Source organism: Caenorhabditis briggsae (genome assembly GCF_000004555.2).
Source record: "Caenorhabditis briggsae complete genome, chrX, whole genome shotgun sequence".
NCBI lineage: Eukaryota > Metazoa > Nematoda > Chromadorea > Rhabditida > Rhabditidae > Caenorhabditis > Caenorhabditis briggsae.
In genome coordinates, this window is record NC_013491.2 from 15,580,664 (window position 1) to 15,605,781 (window position 25,118).

The 25,118-nt window shown below is 36.8% G+C and overlaps 3 protein-coding genes across 3 annotated transcripts in view; all 3 read left to right on the forward strand.

The window, feature by feature from the left end:
- Positions 1–4,369, forward strand: part of CBG15517 — a gene marked incomplete at both ends in the record, with an annotated part of 6,736 nt that extends 2,367 nt beyond the window's left edge. Inside the window, 9 exons of the mRNA XM_045240249.1 lie at positions 125–1,287; positions 1,345–1,572; positions 1,619–1,759; positions 2,179–2,346; positions 2,917–3,069; positions 3,124–3,234; positions 3,283–3,464; positions 3,512–3,985; positions 4,038–4,369. Of these exons, the coding sequence (XP_045095722.1) occupies positions 125–1,287; positions 1,345–1,572; positions 1,619–1,759; positions 2,179–2,346; positions 2,917–3,069; positions 3,124–3,234; positions 3,283–3,464; positions 3,512–3,985; positions 4,038–4,369 (2,952 nt within the window). The remainder of the gene's footprint in view (positions 1–124; positions 1,288–1,344; positions 1,573–1,618; positions 1,760–2,178; positions 2,347–2,916; positions 3,070–3,123; positions 3,235–3,282; positions 3,465–3,511; positions 3,986–4,037) is intronic.
- A 4,432-nt stretch (positions 4,370–8,801) lies between these two features.
- Positions 8,802–19,193, forward strand: CBG15515 (the record flags this gene model as incomplete). Its single annotated transcript, XM_002645367.1, has 16 exons — positions 8,802–8,884; positions 8,934–9,041; positions 13,706–13,855; positions 13,908–13,989; positions 14,040–14,291; positions 14,600–14,828; positions 14,894–15,651; positions 15,733–16,049; positions 16,101–16,290; positions 16,342–16,512; positions 16,605–16,824; positions 16,905–17,245; positions 17,296–17,415; positions 18,319–18,462; positions 18,653–18,748; positions 19,083–19,193. The coding sequence occupies 16 exons, from the start codon at positions 8,802–8,804 to the stop codon at positions 19,191–19,193; spliced, it is 3,372 nt and encodes a 1,123-aa protein (XP_002645413.1).
- A 1,386-nt stretch (positions 19,194–20,579) lies between these two features.
- On the forward strand, positions 20,580–21,326 carry CBG15514 (the record flags this gene model as incomplete). Its single annotated transcript, XM_002645366.1, has 2 exons — positions 20,580–20,961; positions 21,010–21,326. The coding sequence occupies 2 exons, from the start codon at positions 20,580–20,582 to the stop codon at positions 21,324–21,326; spliced, it is 699 nt and encodes a 232-aa protein (XP_002645412.1).
- Between the last annotated feature and the right edge of the window lie 3,792 nt (positions 21,327–25,118).

The window sequence follows — 25,118 nt, forward strand, 5'->3', positions numbered from 1 at the left end:
AGCTAATAAACCGGCCCAACAGCAGCATGGCAAAGATAATTTCCAAGGTGGCCATCAACACCCCATGTCGTCTTTTGGAGCGCAGTACAGTAGTGACGTAAGACGATCCCATCCGCATATGCAGAACAACTACCAAGAAAAAGGTTACGGTCAACAGCCAATACATCCTGGATCTAACGCATCTAGAAATAACTCTTCTTGTAACCTCCCAGTTCAGTATTATCAAGAAACACACCACTCGAGCTATCAATCTCAAAAAGCTGCTAGTCACTTTCACCAAGACAACAACCAAAACCCATTAGCATCCGGTGGAGGTAATTTCCAGCATTCCGGCAACAAACACTTTGTCCAAAACAACACCCAGCATCAGTCACAAAATCACCAATTACCCAGAGTTGGATCCTGTGAGCCTATACTCTATAACTCAGGCCGTCCCGATGGATACAGTGACCATAATAATCTGCAACACAATCAAAATCAACAATCTGATCTTTACTACACTCAAAATATAGGAAGTCAAGTTCAGCAACATATGGCTCTATCAAAAAATCTTCTAAGTGAGCCTCCTATTCGAGAGCAACATCCATCGAATCAAGTTCACCTTAGTAGTGGAAGCCCGCATGTTCCATTGGTCAATCAGTCGAAACCACCGTTGTTACCGGATCCACCAATCAGACTCGTTAAAAGCCCACTAGTACCGAACCCCTTCTATATTGGTCCACCACATGTTATTCCTCAATATATTGATAGTCAAAGCGTTCCGTCCTCCAGTCCAAATATGCTACAACATAGGACTATGCATCATTCGTCACTACCAATACCAGCAGAATGCGATCGACGTGATATCATGAACAACAACATTAACTTCCCGATGCAACAACCCCGTAAAGAAATCGTTCCAGTTTTTCACGCAATCCATGCAATGGGACAGTACATTCAATCTCTTCATGTGATCAATGCTCAACACGCCCAAGCAAACTCCTATCTGAATGCCCAATTGAAGGAATACGTCGATCGTGAAACTCAACTGCTTCATACACTAGAGAGCATTTCAAAACTCTCAAGTATAGTTGAAGAGACAGAGCAACAACTATCATCGCCAACTGAATTGTTGACTCCGAAGTCTTTGAATTCTCCTAGATCCGGTAATGAGAAAAGTAGTGTTGAAGGTTTGCCGAATACCCTAATGGCTTCTCAAATATCAGAGCAGGACGCATCTGAAAGCAACAATCCTGCTAAACTAGAGAACGAAGAAACAAAGACAGTTTTGAAGGATTCGAAAGATGAGTAAGTATCTTGAATACGTTATTTAGTACAAAGTAAACAATCATCATGAATTTTCAGAATCGACTCTATTGCTTCGCTGTTACAAACTATCAAACTGGACCAGCCTGACGAACAACCTCCAGCAATCTCTACTACTTGTGCTTTGGCTCAGAATGCAGATGAGCGGGCTGATAAAAGTGAACATTATTTCCCAAAAGTGGAACAGAAGACTACAAGTTCAAGAGATGAAGTTGAGAAAACGATAGACTTTCCTCCAACAGAAACCAAGCTTGTGGCAGCACAACCGTAAGTTGGAAGTATTCGCACCATTGCGAAAAAACGAGTTTTTCAGAATTACACCTACAGCCAAGAACAACAACTCTACCGGTCAGAAACCCCAAAAGCAGCGGTACGATGAAAGTAGCTCGTCAAAGGTATCCTCGAAACCTGTTGAGAGAAGATCTGATATGAAGCCATATTTACCACCAGCATCGTAAGAAAACCTATGAGAACTTTAGTTTAATAGTTGAATTTTAAGACGTGGTAAAACAGATCAACCAAACGCACATAAATCGCAAAAACAAAAAACGCTTATCTCGACTAATACAGGATCGGCAAAGCCAATTGCAAACAAGAAGAGCACACAGAAATCAGCTGTAGTTTCTACTCTGAAGTTTGTTAACAAACGATTATTCGCTAATCGTTTTTTTAAGCGATGCCAGCCCACCGATATCTCAATTAGGCTCACATAGTTCCAAAAAAACTATCGGTTCTGTAGAAAATGATCCAGCCAAAGACACTACTGACAGAAAAATTGCTGAGCGGCGACATGCTCCTCTTTCCCCATCATTATCTCTTCCAGCTCAGTCGTAAGTCATGAAAATGTAAGCAGCTCTTATGTTTTAATTATAGAGCTTACAAATCCCCGTTGGTTACTCGATCTCGTTCTAGCGAATTTAACAAGCTCATTTCACTTAGAAATAAGTCAGAGGAAACTAAAAACAAATCTAATTCGCAAACTCCGAATGCTAAAACTATTGTATCATCGCCAACTCCCCCAGCTGGAAATTATAAGAAAACGTAAGTGATTCACCATCGAACAGGAGAAGAAAATCAGATGCACTGTTAAAGAAAAGTACTAAACACAACAAAACTTTTCGTTCCGTTGCGGAATAGGAAATCTGCTTACGCTAAGTGAGATTTGCATGAATCTGGAAATTCCAAAGCAGATGTGCTCGGAAAGTGTGTTGCCCGTTGTCCATTGTTTCCGATGAAAACTTTTGATACGTCGTCTATCTATTGTCCTTGATAAAAACTTGTTGTCCTGTTTCCGCTGTCCGTTGTCCGTGCACCGTAAAGCATGCATAAGAAAACATCCTTTGTTTGTCAACATCGCACCAACTCAGCGTGAAAGATATTAAAAATTTGTCAATCGATAAATTGATTATAATAATATCAGAAGTGTTTTCCCTGTAACATTTTTTGATATCTTGCATTGCAGTTGAAATAATTGAGCTCAAACGTGATAGTATTTTTCTTCTATTACCAGTTTTACGATACTCGTATATTTTCATTTTCGAAGATTTTGTCCGTTGCCCGCAAATTTTGGCTTCGTTGTCCGTGTATCTCTGTTCCAAAATACATATTCAGATGTAAAACCTCTCAACGGTCCAATGAGAAACCAGCAGATGTCTTGTCAAATCAAGCTTCGAATGTTTCACAATCACAAGAAGCAGAAGAAAAACCTCCTGTCATTACGAGAATAATTGTGCCAACTGCAAAAGAAGCAGTTGACCTTCCTTTGTAAGTTCACGTGGATAATTTTTTGATGTAGTGAGAAATATTAGAAACTTTCAGAGCAAACCACAATGCTGAGAATATCTCCAAGAAAGCTAAAATGTCAAGCAAAGCTAACAAGTCAAAGCCGAAAAAAAGATTTTCCAAGAAGCAGTTTTTATCGAAAAACAGGTAAATTGAGTTTTCAACACTATTCGTCTTTAAATAGGAACGTTTCAGTCAACAGAAAACGAGCCTTGAGGATGAAAAAGAGCAGATGAAAGAGTTGAAGAAGCTTGAGCTGCTTCAAAAAGCAGAGAAAAAAGAAAGACTACAATGTCTCACCACTGTAAGAAAGTTCACAAAATCCTACTACAACGACATGCACCGTGCTCGATGCACATATTTAGCTTTTTGGAAGCGTAAGTTGGTTAAAATGAAATTGTATAAATAACTTTAACGATTACAGCACGTCCTCTGATGCCCGAAATACAGAGCGAAATCATTCATTTTTGGGGAGATCGAATGCCTGGAGCATTCTCTCACAGCGAGAAACTCGAAGAGTTGGTTTTGACATTTGTGAACAATCGAATTAGGAGATACAAAGGATCTGCAAATATGGATATTTATAAAATGTTTATTTTCTATTTGGAAATCCGATCTTTGATGAAAGTCATGCCTTCGTTTGCCGTTATAATGGATGATTTTCTCTGGCAAATTGATAAGAAGCTTTCCGAGTACAACCAACTCGAGTTGGATAGACATTACTATGAAATGGTGTCAACGTTTCCGGAGTGGAAACCCAGAAATGTTCCTTCAGATTGCTGCAAATACGAAGACTTTCTACAGCCTCCAGTCATTATCAATGAGCATCCGCTGAGATGTTTCATTGCCCATCTCAACCTTCAGAATTGCATGATAAACAATTTGCACTTTGATCCAGGTAATTTTATATTCCCCGGAACCGAAGCAGCAGACGAAATCAAATTTTCCAGATTTAATCACGGATTTGGATGACCATGTTGGCCAAATGTTTGACGAATTGACGGATGTACCAGTCGATTGGACACCAACGAAAACCAAAGTGTTCTTCCGTGCAAAAATTGCTGTATTGACTGCAAAACAAAACAAAACTCTGCTGGAACGAGACTTCCTTCAATTCTACAACTTCCTGCTTCATGTCAAATCACACGTACTTGATTTCGATGTGTTCTGGTATCATTTATCATGTACCACCAAAAAGCGAGAAGGCGAAGAATGGCTACTCACAAATGATCTGATGTTCTTCCGTTTGCTATTTGGAGATGAGGACAAATGGCATAGATGATCTCCATTTCTCTGAACTTTCCTCTCATTTCCTTTTTTGTTGGTTTCCAGTAATTACTAATTTTGTCTGTCTCCTGTTCTCCAAAGAAAAACTATATCCGTTCGTGATACATTCCAAATTTCTATTGTGATCTCTTTTTTTTTGAATAAAACTGTGAAAAATATTTTCTGTCGAAGTATCCTAGTGGATTTTTTTTTGATTTTTAAAACGTGCATCACAGTTCAGAGTCTTTTTTTTTCTGAAATTTGAAATCCACGTTTTTTGTTATTCCAACGTTATTTAAAATTCACGCTCTACCTCCTGCACTAATGAGCTCCACCTTTTTTTCGAGTCACAACCTACACATTCTAGATAACCAAAAGATCAGGATAGATTTAAAAATTATTTAAAAAAAATTTTACCATGCTCGAGTTGATTCACGAGGTTCAAATTAGTATGTCATGATTTGTTTGGCTTCTTTTTCATTTCATACTTCCTCTTTTTTCTAGATACTCCATCAACTTATGGTCTTCATCATTCGTTTAAGTTTCTTTTTTTTTTTGAATTTGTTAGATTCTGAATATCAAAAATAGCCCTTCTTCCTCATAATTATATAGCGTGTTCCGCCTCCAGAAATTTTTAAAACATTCTACTTGAACTTTACACTTTTAATTACAACCTGCTTATCATTTTGTCGGGTAAATTACAGATTTTCCAACCACACAAGAGTTTTATGAGGAAAAAAGATTCTCGGTCTCACGTTTTATGCTTTTTCTCTATTTTGTATGTTTTTCTTATCTGCAGTATTGGATTTTTGATGTATCATTCACACTACGTTATCGGGATTCCGAGACAAATTTGTGCCAGGATTCGGACAATTAGAGCACGATTTTCTCAATTTTCATGGGTAATAACGATCATGTATAAGAACAGCGTTACACTCAAATAAAATAAAATTTGAACTTTGAATCAAATTATCTTAGTTCCTGTCAGAAATATCAAAAAGTTGTTCAGTTCCACTAGGATACTTCAGAAAATATTTTTCACAGTTTTATTCAAAAAAAAAAAGATCACAATAGAAATTTGGAATGTATCACGAACGGATATAGTTTTTCTTTGGAGAACAGGAGACAGACAAAATTAGTAATTACTGGAAACCAACAAAAAAGGAAATGAGAGGAAAGTTCAGAGAAATGGAGATCATCTATGCCATTTGTCCTCATCTCCAAATAGCAAACGGAAGAACATCAGATCATTTGTGAGTATCCATTCTTCGCCTTCTCGCTTTTTGGTGGTACATGATAAATGATACCAGAACACATCGAAATCAAGTACGTGTGATTTGACATGAAGCAGGAAGTTGTAGAATTGAAGGAAGTCTCGTTCCAGCAGAGTTTTGTTTTGTTTTGCAGTCTAAAACGTTTCAAACCGTCTTTTTTGGACTCACATATCTTATTTTCCATAGAAACTACTTAAAAAAGGTCAACTGACCAAATGTTTATCATAAATTTTAAAGTGTTTTTCAAGTATATGACGCTAGAAGTTTGCTTTCTTCTTGATTAGGATTTATGACGTACGATTCATTAATGCGGAATAATGCGAAAGTTTTATAGTTCTCATCCGTCATCTGATTTTCAAAAATCACGAGTAGTGCAATGTGCAAAACAAAATTTTCGTACTTATTGTCAACTTTTTCACACTTTGATGTCACTTCTTTCATTATCTCTCGCAGTCTTGTTTTCTTGTTGCGTCATATAGGGTTGTCTCCTAAATCTCCTGAATGATCTATTTCAATTTTTTGACTTATTTCCAGGTTCCATGTCCGAGAGTTTTGAGAATAACAGTTTTGCTAATCAGCACAAATGACTTCGAACATTCCACAAGCCGTTCCCCTAGATCCAACGCAAAGGGTCAACTATCTGCACACAAGCTTTAATCCAATGCAAAACCTTTTTCAATCAGACGGTCGATTTTTTTCTCAACACCTCCCAACACTGCCGGGATCTGAAGAAGAATTCATCGAATGCAACAACCCAAATTGTCTTATGAATGCTCAGAATTTGCAAGGGGTCTACGGCTCTCCAGCACAAACACGGTATAATAGCTCAGACCCAAATTATCATCACCAAGCAGAAAATAATCATTTCCCGTTGGATCATGGACTGGTGGTCCCAGCATTGCAGTATGAGCAAGAATATCAGAACCAAAACAACAAAGTTCCAATTGTGACATCTTCACAGCCGCTTGCTCATTATCCGCATCCACAAAATCAACCAGTAGTTCAATACACTCCAACAATGGTCGCACAGGCTCAACAAGTTCCACCAGCTCCACCAATGAGAACTATGGGAAACAATGAATTACAAATGATCTACCACTCACCGGAAAACATGCAATCTCAAATGGGTTCCCATCCGTTTCCAAATGAATATCATTCTGTAAATGTGCCAGAATATCCATCAACTGGGTATTGGCACAATGATCAGATGGGGCGTACAGTTCCTGCTCCACACCAAATGAATTCCACATGCAACCAACAAACCCATTGGCAACGTACAACCTACTTCCATAACAGCCATTCAGCTCAAAGTATGCCTTACCAACAACCGATGCCTATGTATCAGCCCGAGACACAAGGACTGCAGACAATTTATGGCTATCCTCAAAATGAAAATGCGCATGGAACAATGATCTCGAATCAAGGCTATCGCCCAATTAGCAACCCAAACAACAACTGGCAACACACTGTTTACTATGATGGCCCTGCAAATAATGCTCAATATACAGTCGCATCTACACCACAACAGACCAACATTATCGTTGAATCCTCTTCTATTATGGACCCGGAAAAAGCTGGAATCTCAGGATCAAGTCAAGAAGAAGCATATGGCAAAGGTTCAAGCCAAACCGAGGCAAATGTTCAAACAGAAGATTGTGAATATCATGCTGCGGTTCCAGAGGTTGACGAAAAAGGTACTTGTCATGTTACCCAGTCTACACAAACCGTGCATATAATAACTTCAGCTGAACAACTAAATACAACTATCAGCCAAAATGAGGAATTGGAAACCGACCAACCATCCCAGGATAGAAATTTGACTTCGTCGGAAACAACTACAACTTACCATGGAACCTTTAAAGTTCCCGAGAAAAATGAAATCACTGGAGATGAATCGAAGGAATCAAGAAGCATTGAAAATTTGAAATCAAATCTTCAATCTGAAGCGCAATGCGAGACAGGCCCTTTCCAGATCAGCGAACAAGGACCATATTCGGCCAAATTGAAATTTACCAACGAAGCGGAGAAATTCGATCAGAAATCATCGGTTCTCAATGACCAGCAACAGTCCACATATGCAATCGTCAGTTCAGGAATCTCTGGAACTCAATTGACATCACAAATAATATCACGCACGGATAACAATCTAGGTGCTGCAAATACCGAATTGAAGCATGCGGTATCCTACTTAAGCGAAGAAGTGAAACGGCTGAACGTCTACTGTGAAAACATAATATGCGGTGAAAAATTGAATGAGGGTGTGGCAAAAACTGGTAAATAATGTTATATTGTTTTCTGTACAAATGTTTTATTTCAGATTTTTCGCAACAAGTTTCTAATGAGAAAGTTATGGATAATTCGATTGATTTGCGGGAGAATCAGATAGAAATCACTCAGTCATCAATGAATTCTAACTCACCAATGGTAGAACGATATCCTGATACTACGTACCCTAATCGATTGTGAGTTAATCGCAAACTACTATCACTTGTCTCAAATTAACCCTTTTCCAGGTACACTGAATCGGCTTATCAGAAGAACTTCCCTACTCTTGGTGAAACAGGACCAAGAACCAAAGAATGTCCAAAAACATTATATGATTTTTCTTCTAATAGTGGAAAATCGTCTAAAACCTATGCTGATGTGCTAGGATTGACACACTTTTCAGAACCAAAACGAGAATCACCCAACACTTCTTCTACTGAAGCTATACCTAGTACAAATATCGGAAATCAGAATCAGTCTCCGCATATTTCAAGAAATTTTCGATCAAATAATTATCAAAGAAGCGGCTCTTCTCGATCAGAAAACTCTGGCAACAATAGATATAGATCAAACTACAATGGATGGAGAAACCAGTAACGTTCTTTTTTCCTTTTATTTTTGTTTGTAAGAAATCGAGTTTTCAGGAACTCTTCACAAGCAAATAATAGAAATCAATTTAGAAAATTGTATAATAGCCCAGCTAATGAAAAAACAGAAGGACAACTAGAAACCCTATTGGCCAAAACAGAACTTATTTTATCTAGTGTCAAAGATTTACAGGAAAATTCTAATAAACCAATTCAAATACCGTCAGTCAACATTGCGTTAAACAATAATTACACTGATGGTTTCTGCAAATTAGAGAAATCGGTGGAGAACTCTGGAAGAATTCCTGTGAAATTAGAAACCATGTCCAAAGTTGATGTTATTGAAAACGACGATTCCAATAAAATCAAATCGGAAAATGATTCATGGGCGTCTGATACGGACACGTGAGTTGTAGTTTCTTCAAAAAACCTACAAAATTATTTATGTTTTTAGAGTGGCGACTGAGCAAAGCACGATATCCGTGAAGAAACAGAAAGCCCTAAAGGCTCGCAAGTCGAAATCCAAGAAAAAAGGATGCAAGACACAAAAGTCATCAAGAATGTAAGTATATTGGAAAAGAACCTAACAATGATTTTGCGCTATAAAATTCTTGAAGCATTAGCTGAAAACTATAATCTAAAGCAACTTATACTCGCACTTTGGCGCAATCATCTCGATTTTTGTGAAAGTCTTCAAAAATGTCTCAAATGATAAAACGTTGAGGATTTTATGCTGAAAATTTTTTCGGTTTAGAGATTTTTGTTATCTGTTATAGAAATTGAAACTATTGAAAAAAAAGCGTTCAAAACTAGGTAGTCAACTTAATACAGTATTCACGTTATGTACTAAAAACAAGTAGATAAAATTACTGCTGTAACTTTTCTAATTAAACATCAACCTTCACTGGGCGTTAAGCTCAATTATCTCAATTCTTATAAGATTCATCAAAAATTTTTGAACTGATAAAATGTTCATCATGCCATCACCAACATCTTCCTAGCTTGTCTATTTTGTATATGCTTCATGGAAATTGAGTTAACTGTGTTTGAAGTTTTAGTATAGGGCAATGTTCTATTAGAGGATTTCCGATAATTTTTTCAAAATTGCTCGAAACAGGCTTGCTAAGTGTTTGTTCAGTGTTTGAATTACTTTCAAAGGATTTTCTCCAGAAAAGCGGGTACAAACACAACTGCATCCTTTGAATTGGATGAAACGGACAGTGACGATATTGCAAAAGCTAGACACGTAGAACGAACATTTGATCATTTGATTTCGTATGCACTGGATGACTATTATCAGACATTCAGACCCGTTCGGAGTACTTATTTAGCATTTCAAAAAGGTACTCTTTGAAAGCATGATTGGTCTAATTTAGCTGTTTTTTAGAACTGCCGTCATTACACCCACTTCAAATCGAGATCATAGAATTTTGGAAAACGCGCACACCAGGAACTTTGCCGTTTATGGAAACGCTGAAAACACTAAAAAGAGAGTTGACAGCTCGAATCAACGCCTATAATTCTGGAGACATGGAAACGTGGAAGATGAAACGATTTTTGGAAACTGTCAAAGAGGAGCTGCTTTCAGATTACGGAGAGACTGTTGTCTTACAGGATCTTTCGTTTTTGTTCCATAAATATTTATCAGACTACAACCGAAATGTGCTTTACAAGCGTTACATGGAAATGGTCATCACGTTTCCAATGTGGAAACCAGTAGTAGATCCCGAGTTTTCTGTGGTACTTAAAGATTTAGAACAATATCCTGTACAAATTGAGAAAGAGTATCAAATTAATTTTGTGAATCATATAAATCTTCAAAATAATTTAAGAAATGGAGAAGATATCAAAAAAGGTTTGTGTCAAAAGTATATACTAAAATGTACAAACAGTAACGGTCAATAAAATATAAAACATTTTTTCAGTTTATGTTCTGCTATTTTGACAATTTTCAGGATTTGCGAGCTTGGTTGTCAAGTTTCCGATCACTTTGAAAATTTACGAGAGTGTGAAACATACCTAGATCACTGTGAATTCACAGAATTGTTAGAAAGTTCTTAGTTTTTTTAATGTTTGCCGATTTCTGAAAAACGCTCATTTTTTTACATATTCAGAACAAAGCAAGCCAAAAAAAGTCGTTCATAAAACTGCAAAAAGCTGAAAAATCAGGAATTTCAAAATTTTCTGGATGCGAAATTTCTACTCTGGGTCTGTTGAAGACCCTCAAAAAAATTTTTGATGTGTTCGGAAACTTGACAGCCAAGCTCGAGACTAATGAAAATGGCCGAAAATGAACTGAAAAATATTTTTTGTGTATTTTATTGACTGGTGATGTATATAACTTTTCTTTCAGAAAACGTTAGCTTTTTTGATGGTGATATTTTCAATGTATATCGAGAAATGATAAACAATAATATAAGTTGGTCCCCTCAAAAAACCAAAGAACTCTTTCAAAAGCGACTCGATCATTTTTTGGCCAATAGAGAGAAATCGGAGACTGATCAGACGTTTATCAATTTTTATCAGTTCCTTCTACAAATCAAGTCAAGCATTTTGGATTTTGATGCTTTCTGGTTCCACGCCTGCACTTTCCCCATGGTGATTGAAGGATTTGGTTTCCACCTAACGAACGATAAGAAGTTCTTCAGTCTGGTTTTCAAATGGGAGGAAAATACATCATAAAATGTATTATCTCTTCAATTTTCTGTGATTTTAATCGTATGTCATTTTATTCTATCTCATTTCTCGTTTGAAATATCGCAAAGTAATTTATCACAAAAAGAAAACAAAGTTAATTTGATATCCTTCCTCTTTTTGTTTCTTATTCTTCGAATCACTTTTTTTTTCCAATAAACATTCTGCCTCCTCTGTCTACGTTTTCGATTCTAGGAAACTTCACTAAATCAATATTTTCCTGACATTCAATTTCAACATTTATGTGTCAACACTGTTATCTTCGAAGTGCAAACGGTTTTTTCTCCTAGCAAAACGTCAATAAAACACCAGTATATTGGTTTCTTCACTTCTGGAAGCCGGTTGTAATGTTCTCTCTTTCTCTCATCATCTCATTTCCTTCATGGAAAGCACTTTTTTGTGTCTATTTCTCTCTATTTCTTTTATATTATTCGTAGACTTGTCAAAATAAAAACGATGAGATGCTTTATCTCAAAAATCTTGTGAATCGCGTATTCCTCAATTTTTAAAAATCTTTTTAGACATTTGTTTTCTACGTTTTCCTTTTTAGTTTGTTATTTTCTCACGGAACTTGACTCTATTAGACAAAAAATAATTTTTTTCTCGTTTTTCCGCTTTTTAAATGAGTCTTGGCGTCATAAAATCTCATTTCTCTTTTTCTCTCAATTTTATTTGCAATCTCTGCTTGTCCCAAAACCCAAACATCATCAGATTCAATAAAATGTGTTTTCTTATACTTTGAAAATACAAAAAAGCTGTATTTAAAATAAATGAAGCAGTTCTTTTCATAGATTTTTTGAATAATTTTTTAAGGAATAATAAAAACATTTTAGCATATATTTAAAATTTTAGTATATATTTTTGGGACAAGTGTCTTTGAAGAAACGATCTTTCCAAAATAGAAACGTTTGCTATTCTCTAGCTACTCTAGAAAATGCTAGGGTCACCTGCAAAAGAGAACACCTGTCCTTTCCCTCTCTGCATCTCTTGCGTAGTACACTCTCTATAGTACTATCTCTTTCTTGCTCTTCCTCCCCGGTTTATGGACACCCAAACCATTGGTGTCATCCTCGCTCTGTCGAACAGACATATCGGTTATTGTGCAAAAGAAGGGTCATTTGTCAGTGTCCACGTCTCTCCCTCCCTTGTCTTCCTCTCATTGCGTGTTGTGTGCCCTTTTGATTTGAACGTGGTGTCTGCAGTTTGTTTTCTTTTCTTTCCTCTTCTTTCCAAGACATTTTCATCTGATTTTTCAAGCGTTTCTATTTTTTAATTATAGGGAGTTTCGGCTTTCGAAAAAATAGCTGACAATTTTTAGGATATTCAGTGAAAATGAAATCCCATTTTTAATGCATAGTTGAACTTGGAATTCGCTTTCTGAAAAGATCTATCACATGGAATTTACGTGAACATGTTCACATTCGTCGATTCAGAGTAGTTCGATTTTCCCATGTCTTATTGAGAAGTGATTTTTAGTAAAAAAATCAACTTTATGTCATGACATTTTTTGACTTTCCTGAAAAAATTAAGGGTACCATCTTTCTCTGATAAAAGGCCATAGGCTTTCACTGGCCAACCTCTTGAATGAGCGTCATTTAGAAGTTGAGCTTCTATTAGTAGAAATATTTATACTTCTTTTGTTGGAAATCAATGCATATCTAGCTCGCTAAATTTCTTTAATGACGCAAGAGCGAATACTATTGTACTTTGAGCTTATTTTGAATATTATTTTCTCACTTTTTCAATTTATTGACGATTTTCATGGCTTTTGATGTAAATCGGGTAAAAAATTCAATTAAAATAATGAAAATAGTTTTAAAACTGTGAAAATCTTTGAAAAATTGGAAAAATTGAAAAATATGATTTGAAACAGGCTCAAAGTACGGTAGTATTCGATCTTGATTTCAGACAAAAGTTAAACGAGAACTTCAGTTTTATAATTGAAAATTTTCCAATCCAATAAACTGGACATGTAGCGAACATACTAATAGGATTCCCTCCAAACCGTTAGCTTTGAGCTTACATATCTCATTTTCTGTTTAAAATATCAAAAAATATAAAATTGAAAAAAATGCTTACAGTAATATGTTCAGTAATTTGTCAGTGAAACAGTTTTTGATACGTTCCACAGGGAACAAGATAAAATGGCGCAACGTTTCTATTTCTGTTAGCTTAATACATTTTTGCATGAACCTATGCTAATCTCTGTACAGTACAGGACAACAAGATATGTTTGAAAACTTGTTTTCAGTTGATTTTCACCTATTCCGGAAGTCTGAAGCTCCGTTATCAAGCTTACAATAACTTTTTTTGGACACTTGACAGCCGAGCTACAGACTCCTGAAAAGAGTCTAAATCAACTGAACAACACGTTCCTATATATCTTATTGACCGGTACTGTATATCAAAACTGAACTTTGCTTTGTTTTTGATGATTGTTGTTAACTCTTAACTCTTAGGTTCACAACGTTCTCTGACTTATCAAATTTTACGTAACTTTCGAAAAATTTACATTCATATCTCAATTTTCAGAAATATCCGTATTCACAACAATCAACAATCTATCACAATGCCACGCAAGGTCGGTAGGCCGCCAAAAAAGTTGCCAAGCATCCAAACCATGAAGAGCAAATTGGCAAAGTTCGACGCTAACTGTGAACGTAATCCGAACAACAGAAATTTGTGAGTTATAACTTTTTCGTCGGACTTCAAATGCTAGTTTTAATATTTTTAGGAAAGAATTTCTGAAGGTGATTGGAGCCAGTAAAACAGGAAGAAGAGGACGGAAAACAAAAGCAGAAATGCAAGAACTCGAGGTATGTCTTCGAAGTTTGAAATTTTCATTTTTATTGTTCATTGATTTCAGAATTCCAACCAAGTGGTAGAAAATCGGAGAATGGGCAATGCTTGTGCTTCTCGCAAGTATCTCCTCATGAAAAAACAAAGAAAAGAAACTCAAGATAAAGAAATCCGGAAATTGGAGAAACAAAATGATAAACTCAAGAAAACCAATGGAAGAATCCAATCTAAACTGACTGTCTCCATCGCTGTCCAATTGAAAAGTATCTCTGATAAAGTCACAGAAGAGCATAAAGATGAATATGCTGATCTGAAAAAGGTAAACCCACAAACGTGTCTTCTATTTATCATAGTCATGAGTCGGGCTGGCCTGTTTTTATCAGTCAAAAATTTTCAAGTAAAAGTTGGGAGATTTTTTGTTAGAGAGGGAAAAATGATACTAGGCAAAAAATATAGATTTTTATTTGAATTTTCGAAAAGAAAACTTTAAAAATAAACCCTGTACAAATAATAGCTCGGCTCGTAATTTTAAAGTATTCCATTGATTATGTGCGCGAACTAATCTTTCACCACCGATATTTCCCTGATTCTAAAACCTGTGAGTATAAAAATATTTTCTCGTTTCAGGAAGTGGATGAGTTAGAGGAAGCGTTCAGCACAGCCACAAAGCACGGAAAATGTCGCATAAAGCTGAATAAATCACTTAAATCCAACGATTTCAAAATTCTAAAGCTTAAAATGGAGATGAAGAAAGGCCAGAAGCTTCAAGTGTACTTGAAATCAGTTCTTGATCAACAAAATCAAATGAATGCTAGAAATCAAAATATCCCGCCACTCGCTGTTTACAATATTCCAGGTAGGTTTGGAACAGAGATGCAGTAAAATATCTGTGTTTGATAATAAAAATTAATAACATTTCAGCTGCACCAGCGGCAATTGCACCTCCAGTAAGGGACGACGATGAGGAAGAAGTTGAGAAAGAGGAAGACGATGAAGAAATGAATGAAGATGAAAAAGATGAAGATGAAGTAGTTGTGGTCAACGTCCGAACAACGCGAGCTTCTGCTAAAGCTGCAGCTGCGGAAATCACACCTCCAGCCATCATGAGCGCCAACGATGCAGATGAAGAAATGGATGAGGATAAAGAAGATGAAGCTGTAGAAATTGAAGAAGACGAAGAAGTTGTGGTCAACGTCCGAACTACACGGTCTTCTGCTAAAGCAGCAACTGCGGCAATGACACCTCCAGCCATTGTAAGCAACGACGATAAAGATGAAGATATTGAGGAAGACGAAGATATGGATGAAGATCTGGATGAGAATGAAAGAGGTGATGATGAAAAAGTTGAGGAAGATAAAGATGTTGCTGTAAGCGTTCGAACAACAAGATCTTCTGCTAAAGCTGCAGCTGTAGCAATCACACCACGAGCTATCATGAAGGACGACGATTCAGATGAAGAAGTAGAGGAAGATGAAGATGTTGTGGACAACATTCGAACAACAAGATCTTCTACTTCAGCGGCAGCTGCGACAATCACACATTTCGGGAGAGACGACGATGAAGTTCAAGACGTGGAAGAAGATCAAGAAGTTGATGTCAATGCCTACGTTCGCGCTACCCGCTCACGATTTCGGAACAATACGGGATCCCAACTGCCATCCACATCTCAAACTTCTCAGGTTAGTTCTACAAAATGTAGAAATCGTCAAATTTCTATTGAATAAAAATCACGCGATTGATTGACTCCGGAGTTTTTCCAGGCCAATAACACCGACCGGTACATCACTCCACGCCTCAGCGACTTGAACAAAATCATTGAAAATATGTCGAAAAACGTTAGAATGGTCGATTGGGATGAGAACAAAGTCTTCGTGAAAGCTGAAAAGGATCGTCAAAACAAAGTCCACCAGGATCCAGCGTTGGAAGATTATGAAGTTCCACTCCCAAAGACTCCAGAAGATATGAACTTCCGAGAGCAAGCCGAGAAGATCCTCGCTGTCCGACAAGGAAAGAATATGAATACTGGAAAGGTCAATCTGATGAGATTGCAAAATAGAGGAAGCGCTATCGTGGCAAAGTGAGTTGAAACTAAACTTCGAAGTTTAAAAAAAACATAAATTGTTTCTAGGACGAAAAAGCGTGTTCAACTTTCCGCCAACGTCACTGGAAACCAATCAGACGTGATTCCAGTATACTGCGATGTCGCAAAGTCCGTGAAAGAGGCCACCGTCCCACAGACTTTCGCCTTCAAATATAGCGACAGAAACGTTGGAAACTCTCTGGGATTGGATGAGCACTTCAAGAAAGATGTGCATATGGTAAAAACAGAATACTAATCCTTTTTTATTAGTTCCAAAAACAAATTTCAGATAAAGTGTGACTGCCATCATCAACTTCCAGTCGTCAACTGCTGGGAAAATCCCAACTGTCCGTGTTATAGAATGAATATAAATTTGAGGACAGCAGTGAGGAATACGAATATCTGGGAAGCGGAAGACTCTGAGACGGAGAAGGAAGCGTACAATGTGGATCTAGAATTCGTGAGTGGCAATTTAGAAAAAATTAACAGTTTTGAAATAATTTGGTCAAAAATAATAAACAGATTTCATCAGTGGAAATGTTTATAATATAGATTCAGTGGCTGTTACAGGCGACGTTCGGCCCAGTTGCAGTCCACTCCACCACATTTTATGATGCAGTCGGACTTGCGTGCTCCGAGGAATGTGGGTGCCAAGGCTGCTGCACCAACAACGTTACAATGTGGTTGGATAAGAAAATCCATTCGTTTGTGCTAGAGCGAAAGGATTTGAATCTCGGGATGCAGCTCGCCACAAACAACTATATCCCCGCACGTAAGTTTTTTACCTGATAATTTTTCACGTAATAACTTCAACTGAAAAATTGAATAGACATTTAGAAACAAAAATTTCAGATACCGTCATCTCGGAACTAACGGGAGAGGTTGTCGAACAGGGCAACAGCGATAAGCCTTATTCCTATTCCCTGAATCATGGGATTGACTATGGGAAGGTGTTTGGAGAGGAACTCTCCAAAATTGTCAGAAGATGCTCCGCCCATCTGAAAAAATTGATGGAGGACACTTTCGAGAAGTTTTGGGATGTGGACACCAAGAGTGTCGGGAACGTTGCTCGCATGATGAATCATTGCTGCGAGCCCAACGTAGAACTCATCAGAATCTTCCAAAAAGGACTTTCCCCATCCAACTTGAAGTTAGTGGCAGTAACTTCAAAGCCAGTTTTTCCTGGGGAGGAGGTAATTTGAATTCACTTCACTTTTTTATTGAAAACATGTATCATTTCCAGCTGACATTAGACTACGGAGATGGATACAAGCTAGATTCGGGAGATTTGCTGGTTGATGTTTGCAGATGTGGAACTTTGAGCTGCAAGAGCTCTCCAAAAATGAAGCTTACAGTTGCACAGGTTTGAAGTTTCCATCATGAAATGAAAAATAGTAACCTGATTTCAGATCGAGAAAAAGTTGAAAGAGGATTACGAGAAAAAGTACGCAGCTCACCAGATTGTATTGGCCAAGGCTGCTGAAAATTAAGACCGAGTAGAGGACTCTCAGGATTTTTTTATCGTTTGAATTTGTTAGCTTATTTTTGGTATTGATATTTGTGTTTGAACGAGCTTTTTAAATTATTTTACGAGTACATAGTTTATATGTTAAATAAATAATTATTACAATAATTTTTAATGTGATTTTGTTCAGAAAAAATAGTTTCTCATTGGACTCAGTAATTTATTTCACACGTCCCAACACATCCCATCAAAGGAATTCCCACTATAAGGCGGTTTAGTTTCGGGAAATTTCTCCCTCTCTTTGTAGGACCTTCTTTTTCCTAAGTGTGAAGTGTCACTGAGCAAAACCGCAGAGGAAGGCGTGTTCGTTTTCCGTATTTCGGCGGATTTTAAATGATATTCGTCTGTTTCCCTTTCCGTCTGAAGTATTAAAAATTTCGTTTCCGTTTTCGCTTTTGTTTTTAGGAAATTTTGTCAACTTTTTCAGCGGAAACTATACAAAAAATAAATGTTGAATACTCACTAGTTTTTAGATGTAGATGTAAAAAATGCCTTTTCTGTTTCATTCCCGTCGTGAATTTTCCAGAAGGAATAGAATATTTTTTCCTTTTCTATTTCCTTACAATAAAATTAAAGTTGAATTTAGATTTCTCTTGTTTTACGTATTTCAATAAATTTTTTTTCAGATATGGTTAGGGTTACGATACGTTTGATCGGTGAAGATGAAGATGTAATCTTCATCTCCGAATATGTAATTTTCAATCCAATCTTCAACAGTATTTGATATTATGCTAATTTCAGATTCATATCGGTGACCTGGTCAAGCGGATCGAGAGTCTTACTAGGATTCCCCCTGTTTTCCAACAATACCGATTCCGCAATGAAGATCATCCGTTTGTTGCGCATCCGATTCAAGATATCAAGCTCGGCGAGGAAATAATTGTGGTAAGTTGAATTTTCATATTTCCATTAGATTGAGTGATATTTCATTTTAGAAATCCCATTCAAAAATTTTTGGGAATCTTTCAAAATACTTTATCATACCACAATACAAGTCTCCAGGCAGCTAGCAAATTTAGCGAAGTTGCTCTCCAGATAGATTTTTACAAAAACTAATTACTAATAATCATTTAAGATGCACTCTGATCTTGAATGGTGGGAGCTGTACAAACAATCTGCTGATATTGCTCTGCAGCCGAGCAGTGAGCGACTGTGGAAAGCCAGGCAAGCCGTGCGGATTCACAAAAGATAAATGAATGACGACTTCTTCACGGTCTACTGCTTCAACAGCTTTCAAATGGAAAGTCACCATAAGATCGCTGTGTCGACGAAAGCATACAAAGCGGAAAGCGACTGAAAATCATTTACTAGGACAACATTTCGAACGCGGAGCCGAGGATGAGATGGATTTTGTCTGTCGGTTAGATTATTGTCCGGAAAATCTTGGTGAATCCCGTACACGTGCGCTAGCCTACGTTCAATTTTATGGACAGAAAGAAGAAACTAAATACACCATTAAGTAAGATTTTCTTTAGTTTGCAACACTTTAACTATCATTTTTTCAGGAATCACCGCTATTGTTCTCCAGACATCAAAGAAATATTTTGCTACAAATAGTTGGAACGGATCAATGTGGGACCACAGGCCCAGTTTATCGTGCCGAGCAGATTCCCTGAAATAAAAACGTCATTGTAAGAATATCATTGCATATTTCTCTAATTTAAAAAATTAGGTTTAGATACATCGCAACTCAATGGAAAAACAATTTCATCCCTCTTTCCGGCGACACAGAGAAAGCCGTGTCGAGGTTCTTGTGCAGATCCTTCTGTTGGGCACGTTCCTGTTCATCGAAAATCTTCACTCGGAAAATTGTGGTCAGTTTTTTTTACAATTATCTCGGTTCCTATGAAAGATATCTAAAATCTGTCAGCTCTAAAAATATTGTTGATGGTATGAAAAATAATTTATCAGTAGGAAATGTTTTGATATCTTCTAAAGGAACCGAGATAAGTCAGCTCGAAGTACATTTTGGTTTTAAAAAAACAAAAAAAAATTATATTGTGGACTTCATGCCTGAGAGCCTTTTTCAAATTCTCAAATTTAAAACGAGCATTATTTAACAACAACTCGTCTGTCTGCTGGGAAAGCAGTCACATTGAAGCATTGGAAGCTTGCGATGAAGCAACTCGTATGAAGGTGGCAAGAAAACGTCTTAATAAGTGGAATTTGCTGTCGAAAATCGATTTTGCCGATGAACTAATTGCGTCAGAGAAGAATAGGATGAGGCATGCAGACAGTCTTACAGAAGAACTTGATCAATACATTAGCATCATCAAACAGAACATAACTAATCTCTATGAAATGCTTAATGCTAGCGAGTAGTGTTTTTGTTCTATCATATTGAAGTTATTAAATCACATTTTTGTTTCAAATGCTTTTTATCACACCTCATCTTTTTTTTTGTGATCTCAATTCTCATTGAATTATATTGCCTTTGATCTTTCCAATAAATTTTTGTTACTCTTATTTCCTAGTCTTTTCGGTTCAGGAAAAAAAAGTTCCTCAAAAAAGGGGGGGAGGAAAATCTAGATGCAAGCTCCGCCTACAAGATTTTTCCCGACTTTAGGGTTTTCAAAATGTTCATTCGTTTAAGTCTTCCACGAGGATCACCATCTGCCTCTTTTCCTTTTCTACCTCCTCTGCAATGAGATCTATTTTTTTTGCGTTTTTCATAGCCAGTACTGTTATTGGAAAAACAATCCCTCCGGTGGTAGCAATTCATCCCGTGGTAGGTAACATACCGTACACACTCTGATAGAAGGTCTTTTAAACTGTCAACTTTGAGCTCATAGATCTCGGTTTCCGTGAAATATATGGAAAAGTGATCAACTGTGAAAATGTTCAGCGTAAAACCAAAAATATTTTCGTAGTTGACTACTTTTTCATATCTTGCAAAGGAATCGAGATATATAGGCTTAAAGTTGAAGGTATGTTAGGGTTCCTATTAGAGTGTTCACGGTCATCGGTTTTTCGATCAACATCTGAATTTCCAGGTTGATGAAATGTACTTTGATTATTTGTTTGGAAATGAGAAACCAATTGACAATGAATGGATCACAAAGCACGCCATTATCGGAGTCCCCGTCCCTGTCGAGAACAAGACTATTGCAGCTGGAGAAGACTTGATACTTCACTGCGAAATCGGTGGAATCCCAACTCCCGCTGTTATATGGGCTCGTAATGGAGAGTATTTGTTCTCAGGAAAAGGAAGCTTCATTAATTGGGAAGAGAAGAATCTCAATCAGGGACGGGAACCAACTGAAACTGGTATCATGGCTGTTGAACTCATTATTCCTTGTGCTCAACCCTCAGACTCTGGAGTCTACTCATGTCTTGGAAACAATTTACATCATAGAATCGAGAGCACTTCTCATGTAGTTGTTGGTAAGCTTCAAAATCTATTATTTCGTTCACACACCTTAATTTATTCAGAGGGTCCTCCCAAAGAATGTCCACCAAAAGCTCCAGCTGCTCCTAAAATTGTAGCCTGGACTGAATCTCGTGCTGAAAACCAAGGACTCACCGCTACTCTCGTTTGCATTTCCGATATTCCTGCTCAATGGACCTGGAGTTTCGAAGGTCGAGAGATTATCGAGCAAATAGGCCGTTACGAAATCAAAGAGCATGGAAACCTTATGATTCATAATCTCTTATTTTCGCACCTGGGAACATACTACTGTACCGCAAGCAATGAATTTGGAAATTCAACCGCTGAGACCTACTTGCACGTCACCCGGAGCCACTCTTGATTAACATATTGTCTTGTTCACCGTAACCCTGCCAATTTTTTTGTTATAATGTTTCTAGCCTACCTCGATGACACAAACACACTGCTTTTGGAGATAATATCCATACTACAATATAATTTGAATAACCTTTCATGGTTTTGTTATTATGATACAATTATTTTATTCCATGATTTTTATTTGAAATAAATTTATAACTGTTTGAGTTGTTTTTTGAGTTTTCAGAGATTTTTTTTGCGTCGAATTTCCATTTTTAGCGAAATTTTCTATTTTTAGAAAATGTAGTTTACGTGCAATAGGTTTTTCTGTACTTGTTATGTGCTCTGAACCGTCAACAGAATAGGAAAAATTTTGAACCAGGGAAGCTAATACTACCGGAAGACTAGGATTTTATATTGCTTGTTATGCCTACAAACCAGGAACTTGAGTTCGAAAATCTCGGTTTCACGCTTTGATTCAATTTTTCTCAAGTTTCCTCAGAAAATTTAGGAGCTCTTCAAAAATTTTTGGTGAACCTTCTTTGTGAACATTTTCAAAACGAAATTGAGTTTCTAACTTCCCTAACGAGCTAACCAAATGTCGTTAGGCAGAACTCGTCAGAAAAAAAAAAGCGAAACGAAGTTCCCAGTTTTTGAAATTCAATTATGGTTGAAACATTTTTGTTCCAACTTGTCGGGTTCGCTTTTTCGGGGGGAAAGGAGATGATGGTCAAAAAGGGGGCCTGAAACTGAATCTGGAACAGAAGAATTTTTTCGGAATTCAATCGGAAACACTTTTCTTGTTCCACGTGATCTACGAAATTTCTAGAGCTCCGTTCTGATGATCATGTGACGATGTCTAATCTTTGGTGGGAAATCGGGACATGCAACCATTCGTCAGAAAGACAGAACTGTGAACAGCCAATCTTCAGATTTTTGCGCACAAAACTAAACGAATTTCGTTCACAAAGTTCGTTACGCAAGAGAACGAAGGCACATTCCGTTACGAAAATGTGAAAAAAGAATTTTGCAAGATTTGATCGTGGTTGCAATAGTCGAGAGATCACTTTCCACTAACAAGGAATAGGTCTAGGACAGTGACTGGTTGTGAGTAGGATGGAAACCAAAGGCAATTGTATATGTGCCCATGTATTGAAGGGTGCAGTTGGTTTTGGAAAACGATAATGTATGATATTTTAGACCTAAGTATAACTAAATTAGAAAAATCACGTTGGGTGCAAATTGAGATATTCCACATATCGTAAATGCTCTAAAAGATGCCCGCCATTAAGATTAAGTTTGAGATGATTTATCTCTGCTGCTGTGAAAGTTATCAAAAAGTGATCAACTGATACTATAAAAAACATTTGGTCAGTTGACCAATTTTTATATCGTTCGCAGAAATTGAGATAAATTAGCTCAAAAATCGCGTAAAAGCTGGGCATCATCATTTACGATATCCGATTATTCTCCTTATTTGAGTGCCTTGGTCCTTGATGAGTGTCAAACCAGGAATTCAAAACTGTTCCAGTTTTTGTAATACGTCGTTTGCAGGGTGGTTTCGAATGTCTACAAAACATAGTAGATTTTTTTGAATGAGAATGAAATTTTTTGAGTTTTTAAAACCTAACTAAATGTTCAGTTTTGTAGTTGGTACTATTTTTGCGCAAATTCGTCTAAATGAGATAAAAGGCTTTGAAATGTTACACATCTGATCTTCGTAGAATTTTTGGGTGTTTCAACACTTGGTTGGTTTCAGCAATGTACAATCTTTGTTGTATAAACTCGTACAAAAACATTATAATTACGAAACTGAGGCTAATTTTGTTTGCAAATTTCAGTCTAATCCATTAAAATTTTCTTTAATTTTCAGACATTCACAGTGCCCCACAGAAAAATAGATAACTTCGAAGTCTGAGTCCATTTGTTTTATTTTCTTCGACAGGAAAAGCTGGAGCCAGACATAATGACAATACATGCGAGTCACCTAATTAGCGCTCGATGAAGATTAAGAGTCAGGGGGAGAACCAGACTCCCAACAAAATTCATTATCCTTTCCTGATTTTTTCTCATTCGTAAACATAGTAGTTTGAGCATCGTATTCCTTTGGATTTCATATTTTCAAGTATTGACTCCGCAACGTCACTCGCATCTTTCGAACATGTATCAAGATGGTCGGGCAAGATAACATATTCAAATACCTGCTGCACATTTTTTTGCGATAACATCGCTCAAGTGGAAATGCTCTCTGATCTCATTCTAAACAGGTTTGTTTAAAAACATCGTTTATTCTCGGTTTGTAGGACAACTTTTCAATTTTCTTTGGTATATTATTGTGTGTTTCAGGCTATGAATTAACAAAATTTCACTGATGTCTCACTTTTTTGAATAGTGAAAATGAATCAAAATTTTTTGAACTTTTGAATTTTGTACTCGACTAGCCGTTAAAAATAACCATTCGAGCAATTACCTTATTTTCAAAATTTGAGCAGGAAAATGCATACAAAATCAGGATGAGAAATTGTTTTTTGTCCTACAAAATCGGTTTTTAACATAAAAAAAAATCTGCTACAATATCAAGACACTTTTCTTCGCTCCAAAGGATTCGAAACAAATGGACATTATCTTCCTTTTCAAACGCTTCAGTCGTTTGCAAATCTTTTCTGGGATACTGTAGATGTTAAACAAATATCATAGACACGCACAATATTGCAATGTCGACCAAATCTAAACAAATTTAGAATTTTTTCAAAATAATAGCTTGGTCGAGTTTTTTAAACATTTTCTGATAGATGTTGAAACATGCACGTGATGTGTTTTATGGCTATTTACCATGATGGCCTTACTTCCGCAAGCGGAGTTTTCTACGCCACCAGGAAAATAAGTCTATCAATGATCTGATACTCATCTGTTCTGTATCAGGCTATTTCAAACAGGTGGCTTGACATTTGAAGGTTGAGTTTCCTAGGCCATCAGATACATGGTGTATTTATAACTCGATATTCATCGTTCGTTGTTGGAAACTTGCTGTTTTCAAAAAACACACGCTAATCAAAATGTATAGGTTGGTTGAAACCCGGAGAAAGTATGCTTTTATAGAAAAAAACGAAATCATCTCAAAATTTTGGTATTTTAATACAACATTTTTGATACCGGACCTACTGGGCGGGGTGCGGGCCTTGAAAATTTCCTCAAGCCCGGCCCGGCCTTGGCGTGCTGGCCTGGAATTTAACAAGTATGCTCTGAACCAAAAAACCAATAGGAAGGCAAACAAGTTCAAATTTGAGGTGATTCACACAATTAAAAAAGTGCATTTGTAATGTTAATGACACTTTGTCTACTTGACAATGTCAACATTCTCAGTTTTGAATTTAATGGATGTCTCTTCACTTTGTACTTTGCCAGATTCAAATGTTAGTTTCTCAATTCATATGTTTCTATTTTGAAATTCTCAATTTTCCAAAATTTTCGGTAATTTTCAGTTAGCTTTTCCTGAAATTTTGTTCCAACTTCAGCTTTCAGCTTTAGTTTCTGATAAAATCGCCAATTAGAAAAGCGCTACTACATGGTCCAGACACAACTGTTCAATGACATCTGGGCTGAAAAGTGAAAGTGCGTCTGCATCACGGATTGTCTATCTCTTACAACAGAATATTTTTTTGGATAATATTTCAAAAGTGGATATGACTCATTCATTATTTCTCAATTCAAAATGTCCTTGTGACATTGTATCCTGCCGTTGCTGCATGTTATGTTTTCGGTACAAAACGATACAAATGAAACCCGCGAAGGATGTTTTTATAAGAACTTCTGTTCT